Here is a 14,706-nt window from a genome sequence, read left to right as displayed (position 1 = left end):
CTCTGCTTAACTTCACCGACTGGTGACCTGAGCTTTGAGCACAGGACCACGCGCCACCACAATATACACAGATTATGTTAGCTTGTCCCAACATATGGTAACATAACGACAAAGAGAAAATGAAGCATATAACTTGGAACACAAGAGTGTAAATTGAGCCCCGATCTTAACCTGTCCACGACTGTGGTGATGTGGAAACATAATGGACTGTTACTGCACGAGTTCTCCCCCTTCTTGTACGATGACGGACGTAGAACACTGGTTACTTCCTGGTTGTATGGGCGGGTGGAGCGGGCTTAAATAATGACAGTATCTCTGTACGTTGTTCATGTTTAATGTTGTTTTATGCTCTGTCTCCGTGCCTTGGACTGAACTGTTGCTGTCAACTGTTATCTCAATATTATTGTTTAGTTATATAATATAATATATTCAGTATAGGCTGTAGAGACTGTCGCCGGGGACCCATACGCTCTGATGTGATCTAAGACACGTGCATCCACGTAAAACTGTCCATTTTATGTCGAGTGTCTTTCCCAAGCTAAACTGTCAAAGTATTCCAATTTTTCTGTAAACTCAGTGAGTTTAGTTGTACACCTCTTTTAGCAATATTCCAGCAATATCACGCCATAAATGGACTTCACGTTTTTGCAAAGTGGCCTATCAATAGGTATATTTTGTAAGATGGTTGTTTTGTTTCAGCAGATCTTCAGAACTGGTAATTTCCTGGCGTTGATGTTAAGATCTTTGAAGCTATGTTGCGATTTGCATATGTCCAAGCCTGGTATTGGTCATCCTGAAAACTTAGTGGCCCAAGCGATCTCAAACTTGCTAGCTCTTTGGCCGCAATTGCAAAATCTACTCATACTTATTAATTGTCAATTTGGTGGATGAAAATGGAAAACAATAGAGTCAGAGTTTTCTCCTGCATACTCCTAGACATTACCATATATGTTTATTTAATCTTTTCGATTTTCATCTTGCATGATTTTGAATTTTAAATTTGACCATGTTCATTATTACCCTCAAACGTAAACTTATTTGGCGTATCTGAATATTCGAGCCTGAGAAAGATGAACCTTATCATGTCCGATTATTTCTGGTTGTAATTTTAACTTTTAAAGACTATATTTATTGAGATAAACATAAACATATGATAAACTATTGACTACATTTACAGAATGGTCTCATGAAGAATGGAAACTGGACCACTGACAAACACTCCAGATGTGACAGAGTGCATACAGTCCCCATCGAAATCAACTCTTGGTGGCCCGGTGGCAGGATCAGCAGCAGGCACACAGTCTGTTATTGAAGGGAACCAACCAAAGGACATTCACTCCACACTGTCGCCAACACAAGATGGTGCTGTAATAGAAGGGAGTCAAGAGCAGGGGAGACAACCCAACCCTTCCGTAATGGAGGAGAACCAGCGACAGGGACTTCAATCCATTTCTACAACAACACACAACTACATCGGTAAATCTTCCCCTACCATCACTGTCTCCTTGTTTTTAGAGCATATTTTCCCCATCATGATGGCTGTCACTGTACTTGGATAGAGTGTCTGCCAAATTAAATACAAAATAGGACTGATTCTACTGTAGATTTCTCTCAATATAGTATATCTCTGATATGTGGTCAAGCATATTTACACATCCTACAGGATTAAATCAAAGTCTAGCATGAAATGTGATGTAAGTTAGTTAAAGGATAGCGATTAAAGAACATTCTGGTTTCATATGTTAAAAACTATTGATCATCTTCACATGTAAGTAAGCAAATTTGTATGTAACTTCATACTGTTATTTAAATGTTTAATGTCCGTTTGGGCTTAGGTCCTGTGTTATTGTTCGTTGTCATTCCGTCTGATAGCTCTGATTGATCACAATTTACCAGAATCAATTTTCAAAAAACTGAAAGCACACTTTAAGAACATAGTCAGCAGTTTGCTTGTTCCAGGTTGTTCAGTATCTCAGCAATTCCTGTCCACGTCACTCAACGTTGTTTTCATGTGTCAGATCGTTCTGTACCTTGGTGTGACCTGTCAAAGTCCTTCAACGGTGTTGTCTTGTTCCAAGTTGTTCAGTATCCCACTCTCACCTGCTCAACTCATTCAAATTTTGTTTCTTGTTCCAGGTTGTTCTGTATCCCAGTATGATCTGTCCAACTCATCTCACACTTCATTGGGGAATCCCGAACATCGTGGCTGTGTATCACAAGGTAACTAATAGTGAAGGGTCACTCACAGCCTAAACATGTCTCCCATAACTGTGCAGCATCTTCTGTCATCAGTAGGACCTGATTAGGAATGAACCTAACTGTAAGTTAGCATACTTTGTACATTGATGTTGTTACTAGTTTTATTGGAGAAGAAATATTAAACAAATTAAAATATATTGCTTTTTGTTAAGTCCCTAGCCTTATGTGAAAATGTATTGTAGATTGTATGCATAATTATGCATCTATTTTACTTAAAAACCAATTCCATCTGCTGTTACAATTTCTGGGAAGACGTCCTCTAGTTTTCTGGTGTTCTTGTTTTCAGCATCTCTTAGCATCAGGATCAAGCAGCTGAATGAGGTGTTTGAGGAAATTCGCACACTCCACACAGCAGAAGAACCCCTGAAAAAACACAACCATGTGGCACTTTGTGGAGCTCCTGGTGATGGGAAAACAAGCATTGCTCTCAAGATATGTGAGAAATATCTCCTAAAGAAATATGAAGTTGTGTTTGTTGAAAATATTGAAGAGTTTCAAGTAGATACAATAATTCAACGACAGTGTGACATGTTGATTGTGTTTGATGATATGTTTGGTTCTGTAGCATTTCCATCCTATCTGCAGAAAATCAAGAAAGTGTTGACCGCCCTGGCTGATGATATAGTAAACATCTCAGTCCAGAAGGAACAACAGGACAAGAGGAAGAGAGAGCTGAAAAAATTGAATGTAGACAAGAAGAATGAGACTCTAGGTGATGATGATTCAAAAGCCTCTACAAACTCAAAAGTGTCTTCATTATCTAGAACATACAACTGGAATGAAGGGATGTAGCAGACTTCACCAGTTTAAAATTAACCTCTTCAACCCTGTGAGTGTTATTGATATGACCACAACTACTCTCTGACTACTAAGGAAGGAATCCATAATAAATTCCTTCTGGAAAGAAATCACATGTTTGATATCTCCAGTCAGGACAAGAACACAATTACACAGTTACATGACAACGTGTTTGGGTTTCCACTCATCTGTCAACTTTACTGTACCAACCCAGCCTTCCAGATGCACAAAATCACTAACTTCTTTCAGAACCCTGTGACCTATCTGAGAGGTGACCTTGACACCATTATCCGTGAAGGTAGCAGCAGATCAGCAGCTCTCGTTCTCCTCGTCCTGTGTGGGGGGAAGTTGGACCTTGTCTCCTTCAAGTCGGGGACAAAATGTGCAGCATTGTTTCAGGTTGTAAAGGAGGAGATAGCGTCTTGCAGTCGTACAGACATCGGTAAGGAAATCCGCAACTTTATCGGCACCTACTGTACAGTGGAGAATCATGTTGCCTCCTTCTCTCATCCATCCATCCACGACGCTGCAGCATGTGCTTTGGGCCATCTTAATGACGTGTTGTTACTGGAACACTGTTCTCTGCAGTTGCTATATGAAAGAGTCAGACTTAACAGGGATGCTAGCTTTCAGTCAACCCACATTGATGATGTCACAAACATGATCTACATCACTTCCAGTCTACATCCTTTAGTGATCTCTAGACTGGTGCAAGGTGTCCGAGAAGGGTGTTTTAGATGGACAGTTGGTCACTCTATATTCAGCAACGTTCAAATAGCCTCCTCCTTCTTGACACAAATGATGCCAGACTTGCCAGAGATTGTTCACAGAAAAGATACGAAATCCGGTGAATGCTTTCTGTATTGGGTCTCAGTTTCAACTAACCATTCACTGTTTGAACACTCGGTGTCACTGATGTGTAGAGAGACAGACCTTTCAAATTCTATTGTCACTGACTTCTACGATAGTATCATAGGCTGTATACAGAGTGGCAATCAACTGTATCTTGAGCGTACTGCTGCTGCACTCAAACAGCTTGACAGTTTTGATGTTGACAGGAGGACAAAAGACCACAAAACACTGCTGATGGTTGCTGCTGAGGCAGGACTGCTAGATGTGTTCAACTTCCTACTGAAAGAGGGAGCTGATGTTTCAGCGACAGACAATCGACATTGCAATTGTCTTCATTTTTCATGTAAATCAGGAAGCAAAGATATAGTAAACGTTCTCATTAAACAGTTTCAAAATCTGATCAATGTTGGTGACGAAGATGGAAATACTCCAGCAATTTTATGTGCTGAATCAGGGCAGGTGGAAATCCTCAAACTTCTTGTTTCACACAAAGCAGATTTAACCAACACGACTAAGTATGACAGTATGAACACTTTTCAAACAGGTTGTATCAATGGTCATGTATCAGTTGTAAAATATTTGCTGACGTGTGAAATCTTTAATCTAGACATGCGAGTAGGATGGATGGAACAAACATCACTGATGTTGGCAGCTTCAAGAGGACATTATGATGTATATGATCTTCTTGTGTCAGTGGGAGCCGATCTGTCACTGACTGATAAATACAACAGTGACTGCTTGATGTTGGCATGTGGGGGAGGTAACATGTCTATAGTGAAACACCTCCTTTCCTTGGAAACATTTGACATCAACAGGCAAGGTGGGTTTTGGCATCAATCAGCAGTTATGATGGCAGCTTCAAGTGGACACTATGATGTATACAATCTTCTTGTGTCGGAGGGAGCTGATCTGTCACTGACTGATACATACAACAGTGACTGCTTGATGTTGGCATGTGAGGGAGGTAACATGTCTATAGTGAAACCCCTCCTTTCCTTGATAACATTTGACATCAACAGGCAAGGGGGGCTTTGGCTTAAATCAGCCGTTATGATGGCAGCTTCAAGAGGACACTATGATGTATACAACCTTCTTGTGTCGGAAGGAGCTGATCTGTCACTGACTGATACAGGGAACCGTGACTGCTTGATGTTGGCATGTGAGGGAGGTAACATGTCTATAGTGAAACACCTCCTTTCCTTGGAAACATTTGACATCAACAGGCAAGGGGGGATGCGGCATCAATCAGTAGTTATGATGGCAGCTTCAAGAGGACACTATGATGTATACAATCTTCTTGTGTCGGAAGGAGCTGATCTGTCACTGACTGATACAGGGAACCGTGACTGCTTGATGTTGGCATGTGAGGGAGGTAACATGTCTATAGTGAAACACCTCCTTTCCTTGGAAACATTTGACATCAACAGGCAAGGGGGGATGCGGCATCAATCAGTAGTTATGGTGGCAGCTTCAAGAGGACACTATGATGTATACAATCTTCTTGTGTCGGAGGGAGCTGATCTGTCACTGACTGATACAAGCAACAGTGACTGCTTGATGTTGGCATGTGGGAGAGGTAACATGTCTATAGTGAAACACCTCCTTTCCTTGGAAACATTTGACATCAACAGGCAAGGTGGGTTTTGGCATCAATCAGCAGTTATGATGGCAGCTTCAAGTGGACACTATGATGTATACAATCTTCTTGTGTCGGAGGGAGCTGATCTGTCACTGACTGATACATACAACAGTGACTGCTTGATGTTGGCATGTGAGGGAGGTAACATGTCTATAGTGAAACACCTCCTTTCCTTGGAAACATTTGACATCAACAGGCAAGGTGGGAGTTTGCATCGATCAGCAGTTATGATGGCAGCTGCAAGAGGACACTATGATGTATACAATGTTCTTGTGTTGGAGGGAGCTGATCTGTCACTAACTGATACAGGCAACAGTGACTGCTTGATGCTGGCATGTGAGGGAGATAACATGTCTATAGTGAAACACCTCCTTTCCTTGGAAACATTTGACATCAACAGGCAAGTGGGGAGTTTGCATCAATCAGCAGTTATGATGGCAGCTGCAAGAGGACAATATGATGTATACAATCTTCTTGTGTCGAAGAGGGAGCTGATCTGTCACTGACTGATACAAGCAACAGTGACTGCTTGATGTTGGCATGTGGGAGAGGTAACATGTCTATAGTGAAACACCTCCTTTCCTTGGAAACATTTGACATCAACAGGCAAGGTGGGAGTTTGCATCGATCAGCAGTTATGATGGCAGCTTCAAGTGGACACTGTGGTGTATACAATCTTCTTGTGACGGAGGGAGCTGATATGTCAATGACTGATACATACCAGAATGACTGCTTGATGTTGGCTTGTAGGGGTGGTAACATGTCTATAGTGAAACACCTCCTTTCCTTGAAACAATTCAGCCAGTGTCAACGGGGATTAGAGAAGTATGTCACTATTGCAAACAACTGGGACAACAAAGCCATTGTGAATCTTCTAAGGTCCTCTTCAACATGACTGAAGTCTGAACGTTGTGAACATGGTGTCTGAACATGTGTATGACTGTTGTATAACTGGCACAGCATAAGCATGTATATAACATGTTATGATAACTCCTGAAGAGAATACACATCTGTGCTACTACGAAAGTTGATAAATCAATATTTTGTGTTTCAGTTTAACTACAGAGATATAAAGTTACGTTAGTGCATGGGTGTTATAAATCATACCAATTGCATATTTTTTTGCTATTTGCTACGTTACAGTTTTTAAGTAGAATAGTCACCTGAGAATGTGTTCATTATTTGATTATTCCAGGAGTTTTAGTATTTTTCCAATTCAGACAGGTGGTATCAAAAATTAACCTTTATGGCACTGTTAAATATTAAATTTGGATGAATTAAATTTTATTAACAGAGTTGGCGACCTAAAACCTGACTAGAAGTATTTAATACCAACCCCTTCCGTAGGCACTACGTCCAACCCTGACCTCGGAGAAAGTTTGTAAGCTGCTTGGTTCTTATCACTTTTATCCGACACTAATATTGTAATATTTCACAAATACTGTTTAATGAAGATTTAGATTAGCCCGCTGGGGGTATTCTTCCGTTGGAAGATCATCAAGTGTCATAAGTGTTAGACAAGCATCAGTCAATCTCTGTATCTTCGCTTTTTGGTAAACATCCAAAAAATGATACATATGTTATATTTGGGATAACACTTTCTCAGTAAAGTACAGATTTGGGATTCGAACCCACACCCTCAAAATCAACAATCCCAGTTCATAAATAATATGGTCTGGATTTCCATTTGCATATGTGATTCGCTACTCTACTAGTATCGGAATGAAACGATGATAACCTGTGTCGTTTATTCGGCAACATTCCACCTGCACCATCTGAGTCTATTTCTTTTGACTATGGTGACAAACATTACATCCATAAACTTTGTAAATACCCCAGAAGGTCCACTCAAACGTATGTACAGTTTATGCATTTTGGTGATTCTATATTATGATTCTTCTTATTAATATATTATCACTTGTTTGTTTCTTTGTTTATTTTATATGATGACAATGAAGGGTATATCATAGATTTTGTGTTTATGGCTAGTATTGGCTACAACTACCAGTTACTAAAGTTATAGCTAAAGCCCTTGATTTATGCTGGAAGCTGAAGAACTTTTAAGTTCCTATGATCTATGGTAAGGTTTTGATTGCTAGTGTTCTACTGCTCGTATTTTATACATATTGAATGTGATATTGATCTATGTGTTGATGAGAATATTGTATTACCATATGTATGTATTTCCACCAACATTTGTGTAGAATTGAATTCATGTTAATTGTGATCTTTGCAGAATAGAACCAACTTGACTTATTGTTTCTAATACTGACGTATCAATTTCACTTACTACACACAAGAAATATATTCCTGTGTAAGTATCTGGATTAATTACCTAGATTTTGTTTCTTGCTTTTCACTATGGAGGTGATCTTTTGTTTATTTTCTCCGCTATTGTTACTTTGCATATATATTTGTACCTTTGTCTCATGTATCAATAAATTTGTGAACTCTGACTAAACTTATTTTGTCGTAATCATCCGAGAAGACTGGAGCTTTTCATTTCTCATCTGTACGTTCAATGTGTGAAATTCATCATTTGCACTTTCGTTTGTATGTTTGTGTTTGTTGAGTTTTTTTTGTTTTGTTTTGTTTTGTTTTGTTTTTTTGTTTTTGTATTTGTTTGTGTGTGTGTGTGTGTGCCTACAATTCTCTTCACTGTGATATTTCAGTTTGGCTTTTCAGACACTCATTTCACGTTCAACCATGGGTGCAGCAACAAGGTTGCATGCAAGTTCAGACAGATGGTAGTCTCCACCTACAGTGAATATTGATAGGATTCTCCTTGAATTCTTCAGTTTCAGATATATTTTAAAGTCATTTTGTGTATCTATTTCATGACTTATAACAGCTGAAATTTAATGTTATTTCATGCGATTCTGGAGGAAAATATTTGCGATTCTGGAAATCGCTTTAAGAAATATACTTTTGATTGTAAGGTGGACAGCCTGTAATAATTACATTAGGATGTGTTCTCAACAAATCATCATTATTATTTTTTAAAACAGGTTATAATCTAATTTTCGAGTGTTTCAGTAATGTTAAGTACTGCTGGAATTAAGGTCGGTTGGTTTGTTGCTTAACGCTGCACAAAGCAATATTCCAGCTACATGGCGGAGGTCTGTAAATAATCAAATCTGGACCAGGCAATCCAGTGATGAACATCATGAGCATCGGTCAGTTGGGATACGATAACATGTGTCAGCGAACCTGTTAAAGTTAAGTTCCCTTTAACTACAAGCATGGGTTGCTGAAGATACACGCACGCACGCACGCACGCACACACGCACGCACGCACGCACGCACGCACACACACACACACACCTATTCCTCAAAAAGCTGTATCCGCCCCTTACCTTGTACAAGTGACTGATGTTGACAGATGTTGCACAGACCATGGGCGGTATTCTAAAAAAGTCTTAAGACCTTAAAAAACTTAAGTCTATGGAAAATGACAAGTTTTTTTAAAAAACTTAAGTCTTGTCTTTAGTCACTTGTTTTTTCTTAGTCATATTCAATAAAGGTTTTAGACTCAAGTTTTGTTGTTTTGGACTTATTTCCTAAGACTGCATCCATGAAGGCTTAACCATAGGATTTAAACTTAAGTCTGTAGGTAAGATGGCTGCCGCACAGCGGGTTTATTTGCCAAGATCCAACAGATTCAATGATATGCGTGATGAGGAACTTTTTAAGAGATAGAGACTGAACCTACAAAGTATTAGATTTTTATTGCAACTTGTTGGAGCACAAAAACAGCCATTAACTGGACGGAATCATGCTATTGACGCGACAACAAACCTTTTAGTCACTTTGACGTTTTTAGAATACCGCCCCATGCTTCCGATTCAGTCTTCTCTCGCAGTAACTTAACTACCTCGGCTGAATCGTAACAAAACTGATGCAAAACAACAAAACTGTTCTATACTAAACAGAAAAAGAAACTTCACATTTGTCACGTTATGCTTAAAACCATGATAACCTACAGGTTAGAATACCCGAGACGGGTACCAAAATCGAACAAGTATTACACCATATTCTATTCTTCTATTCTCCCTGATAAAACACACAAATATAGAATTAGGTGCAGGAGCTTGTTCGATTTCAGTACCACGTTCGCACCCTCTCGCGTTCACAACGGCAAGTGCAAATTCCAATCACTGACAATCTTTGAAAGCTGCCTAAAGACGTATCTCTTTCAAAAGTTCTATAAAGATTGATTTAACAGAGAAAATGTAGCACCTCTACTGCAGTGTATTTTAATTTTGTGTAGCGCTATGAGCAAGCCCTATAAAAAGCTGTATTATTCTTCTATTATTAACGTACGTTGTATCAGTGACTGCTTAACAAATATGAACACTTCTTCCAAAAGTGAGTGAGTTCTGTTTTACGCTGCTTTACGCAACATTCCAGCAATATCACAGTGGGGTGCACAAGAAATGGGGACTTCACACATTGTACCCATGTGAAGAATCGAACGTGACAAGCGAACGCTTTAACCACTAGGCTACCCCACTGCCCCACTTCTTCAAAGAGCATTCCATATGTGTTCGATGGTATTGAATTCAGGCAATTTGTCTGGTCTCCCCATGAAGCCTAAACACAGAGATCTGGGCGTCACGAAGGCGTCAAACGTTCGAGCTGGTCTATGCACAACGCCAACTTGCAATGTGAGAGACGGTAGCCCAGCTTGCTTAGATAAGATGGTTCCCGGTTCTCTTTACGCATCGTCAAGCCCGTTCTGTGACGCAGCTCTTACCTCAACGAACGGGAACCAGCTGGGCTCCGTCTCACATATCGCAATATACACGAGCCGGTACAGGTTAAAGAGACGATGGCTGTGAAGGCCTACCAAAAACCAACATTGACAATGTTATGTCATTTTCCATTGGTTGCTATTTTTAGACGGCTGAGCTGTCCTTCGACGGCCAAACCACATTTTGTATCGTTTTTTAAAAATCGCTGTCATGCAGGCGCTGGAAAGACCTTTGAAAATTAAAATGTCTTGGAAAATTCGTGATCAAAATTCTTGCTTTCTGTTATATCTCGTATTTGATGTCAATATTCACGAGAAATAATAGTTAACGTAAATATTCGTTTTATTTGCGTGAAAGGATCGACGCTTTTCAAATACACACCCTAATTTCCCCACGCGACAAAGATTTTTATTATAAGCTTGTCAGAAAACTGTGAGCGAATAAAATCATCTCTGATGTATGAACGAGAAAAATATGCAGGTAATTTTTACATGTGGACATCGCATACAAATTAAATCTCGTATTGCAAATATTCCAAACTTTCCGCGCGGATGACGTTAGAAAAGTGTGTTTTAGAGCGGTTTGGTGCGCCAACATTGGCACAAAATCAGTAGTAAGTCGGATAACGAATCAATAATATTTTGTTGCGATACATAAGTATTGAATGATCAACTGAGAAAATGCTGAAATTGTCCTGTAGACACTTTATTACAGCAACACGAATTTTTTTGATGCGATGCATCAACACCGCGGCAAACTCTTTGTTCATCAATCAACATGGGTAGGCTTTTTAAGCAATATGGTCTTGTCATCAGTACGAAGTGGTTATATGAAATCGAGGAATAAAGATAAGGTGTGGAAACGAAGGCGGTGCAAACTGTACTTGTGTAAAATGTAAACAAATCATCACAATTCAGTTCTTAGACTGTGTAGCATTTAGATTTATGAACGTTTGATAATTAGTTGGTTTGAACATACTTATTATACGTTAGTGTTGTATACAAAATCTCGTACCTTCAGACAAGTGTCAGCAGATCTAAATTTACTCTACCTCTGAACATAATGTAATAGTCGGAGGACCGTAGATCCAATACAACGTTCCCTTTAGCATAATGTGAAACTGTGCGTCACAAAATACTTCCGCATCCAGTGGTTGTATTATTTTCAGCAATTTCATTAAATTTGAAGATATGACTAGTACTCTGTTAATAATGATGCAAAATTAGTCAAAATACATCTACACAAACAGGAGAATATGGGAATCTAAGAAGTAATTTACATATCGGATAGGGCCATCCAAGTCGCTATTTCGTGCTTTTTTCATGTAGTTTGTTGTCATCTTTTCTTATAAATTGTGAAACTACCAAAACGTATCCGCTCACATTGAGGAACTTTGTATTGGAATAGTTTGGTTCAGGGTTAACAAACCATAACGAAAATATAGCGTCCATATCCACAACAAATTCTATCCAAGTATTCTGAGTTACATTGAAATGATGTTAAGTATATAGGAATTATGCCCCCTTATCTGTATACCGTATTTCCTCTAATGAGCGCCCCTGGCGCTGATTTTTTTCAACGGACCTCGAGACCCGGCGCTTATTAGAGGCCCGGCGCTTATTAGAGGCCCGGCGCTTCTTAAAATACCCTGTATTTTAAAAGCGGGGATTAGTACATGAAGTTATGATTTAAGGGACCATTCCTTAATATATACTGGCCACATATAGAAACTGTGCACACAGAAAATATAAAGATAGGCAGGCATCGTCTTTATGCATAAATAAAGGTGTGAACATAGCAAGTATTCGAGACAATCAAACGCTCATGCAGGTGCCAGGCGACGTGACGTCATTGATGGTGGCCTATGGACTTGCAATGTGTTACTGCACGTGCAGCCTGTGCAGCTGCATACAACATGTGAAACTCAGAAATTGATGTCACTGTCGAAAGCTTGATCGTTGGTCATTCAAACGTTCACAAATTCACATGAAAAGTTACATGCACATCATGCCAAGATTAACATGTGCTCAACGTCATGAAGCCATTGGAATGGTTCGAGCAGGCATGAGCAAACAACAGGTGGCAGCATATTTCCAATGCCATCCTAACAAGATATCTGCATTGGTCAGGGAAACAGTAATGACGTCGCCGACCACCCACGTTCTGGGCGTCCCCGAGTAACGACGCCAAGACAGGACAGATGTATTCGGGCGACTCATATCAGACACAGGTTCCAGACGGCAGTGACCACGTCCCAAACCATTCCCCAGGCCTTCATTTAGAAAATTTAGTACCCTCTTTGCATCGTTGATGCACTGCTGTACTTCACGCGCATGATGGTCATACCCGTTATTGACTTTGTGACTTCGACGTGTGATCCACGACTCAATTTTGAACTTCTGAACTTTCGCTACGGATATTGTTCATGTTCTTTTGACATGTAGTTGAGGCCCGATACTTCAGCTTATAAAGTGTCTACATCATGTCGTCTTTTCTGTATTCCAATTCTGAAGGAATTTTCTGTGGGCATGGTTTCTTTATGTGGCTAGTATATTTATTTTTAGACCAAGGGAGAATACATTTGCCAAAAAATGCAAAAGTCTATACCCGGCGCTTATTAGAGACCCGTCGCTAATTTCTTAAAGCACTGCTTTATCCCCGGCGGTTATTAAAGATCCGGCGCTTAATAGAGGAAATACGGCATATATGTATATGGCCACTCTGTCGTCGTTTGACGTCATAGAACAAAATCCATTTTCGACATTTATTGCGAGTCATTTTTGAGGTTGAGCGTATTTATTAATGAAACGTTAAGCAAAAGCACACAAACCCATTTCATATATACTTATGTCGTTCAGATATCAGGCAGTACACTTTCCATAAAGATGCCAAATTAAATACAGTCGCAGCGCAGTGCTTTTATCGGCGCCTTTACTGTATTTTAACGCATAACAAAATTTTGACAGCATTTAGCTGTGTTTTGATTTCTCAAACCGCAGAGGTATTTGCACTTATATTTATACCAACGGATAGGAAATTTAATTTTCTACATTTCTGCATAACTTTATAGCCGTACGAAGGTCCAGGACCACGCAAGAGCAATCCTAGCTCAACGTTCACTTTTCAAACCTTATGATTCCCAGATCTTTCAGCAGGACGTCAATGTACAGCTTGACCAGCTTGACCAGCTTGACCAATCCAGATGTGACGGCGGCCTAAACCGGCTCCTAGCTTTGGCGCAAGAGTGGCGCGCGCAAAGGGTGCCGGGAACCACCTTATGCGGGAAGGAGCTCGGTGCTCACCTAATGAAGGGAGATCACTCTAGTTTGTTGTCGAGTCAATAAACCAAACAATCACTCCGACAGATGCAACGACCCAGTACAGGAGACTGATGTAACAGCGTGGTCGATTATGGAAGAGGAGAAGGCAGACCTTCAAACATTTGATTCTTTCAAAAGTGAGTACGTGGAAGGATTTTTTTAAGGAAAACAGATTGATCAGATGCCGAAATGAGACCTGATCCAGTCAATGGCCTTTTACGATATGCTCTGCTTCTCCAGACCAATTTTAATCTTGATCTTCATTGATGTTTCAATTAAGAACATAGAAGTACACATTTCAAGTCATGTCACAGCGACAGACGAGACGTTCCAGCCAGGTACACAACATGACAAGGACAGAGGTATTATTGTGTATCTCTTCTGAAGTGTATCTTTATCAGCTGTTATTTGGACTTATTTTTGTCTCCAAATATAATGTACTATAGCCATTGGTTACTCTTGAATGTAAGCGATTGTGATTTACTCCTTATCTAACATTCATTTTCAGCTTACGGAAATGTATAAAAACTGAAACAAATCAAGAGTTTGAGTCACTCAGTTCAACCATCAGACATGTCTTTAGGGTTACTCAGTTCAACTGTCAATGTATCAACGTCTGCAAGATATTCTCCAACAATCCCAAAAGCAGCCATGTTTGTTCCTTATGGAGAAAGTGGATCTGGAAGCTGTGGAGCCACTCTTGGAAAACTACATGCTGGATATATGGAGCCAATACACTCCAAAGTTTTCAAATTAGCCGTTTCCATTCCTTTTCCAAAAGGTTCAATGTTCAACATAGGAGATTATGGCACAGCAGACGGTGGTAGTTCCACGGTATTTCTTGGGAGACTATCAGAATTCCTTAAAGAACGAAACGGCCCTGATACCCAGTTTCAGGTTATTCATGAAGATCAAGGTAGAAATGATTTCAACTCACTCTTCCGACGCTTGACAGGAATTATTCCCGAGCCGCCATCCTACCTCTTGTCGATGGACAACGTGTATGCTTTTGCTTGTGGAACAGACTTCTACAAACAATGTGTACCTTCTGATTCCATGCATTTCATCATGTGCATGATGTCCG

At 39.9% G+C, this 14,706-nt stretch overlaps 2 protein-coding genes across 3 annotated transcripts in view; both read left to right on the top strand.

Moving 5' to 3' along the window:
• The window catches only part of LOC124290432, a 36,789-nt gene extending 33,738 nt beyond the window's left edge, over positions 1 to 3,051 (top strand). Inside the window, exons 2-4 of the mRNA XM_046727132.1 lie at positions 1,178 to 1,476; positions 2,137 to 2,220; positions 2,546 to 3,051. Coding sequence (XP_046583088.1) covers positions 1,194 to 1,476; positions 2,137 to 2,220; positions 2,546 to 3,051 — 873 coding nt within the window. The 5' untranslated portion in view covers positions 1,178 to 1,193. The remainder of the gene's footprint in view (positions 1 to 1,177; positions 1,477 to 2,136; positions 2,221 to 2,545) is intronic.
• The window catches only part of LOC124290437 (uracil-DNA glycosylase-like), an 87,065-nt gene that overhangs the window by 2,846 nt on the left and 69,513 nt on the right, over positions 1 to 14,706 (top strand). The window lies entirely within an intron of this gene.

The sequence above is a fragment of the Haliotis rubra genome, unplaced genomic scaffold (genome assembly GCF_003918875.1).
Source record: "Haliotis rubra isolate DU_JTF1 unplaced genomic scaffold, ASM391887v1 Scf465, whole genome shotgun sequence".
In the NCBI taxonomy this organism is placed as follows: domain Eukaryota; kingdom Metazoa; phylum Mollusca; class Gastropoda; order Lepetellida; family Haliotidae; genus Haliotis; species Haliotis rubra.
Note: the sequence above shows the minus strand (reverse complement) of the source record. Positions and strands in the feature narration are given on the sequence as shown.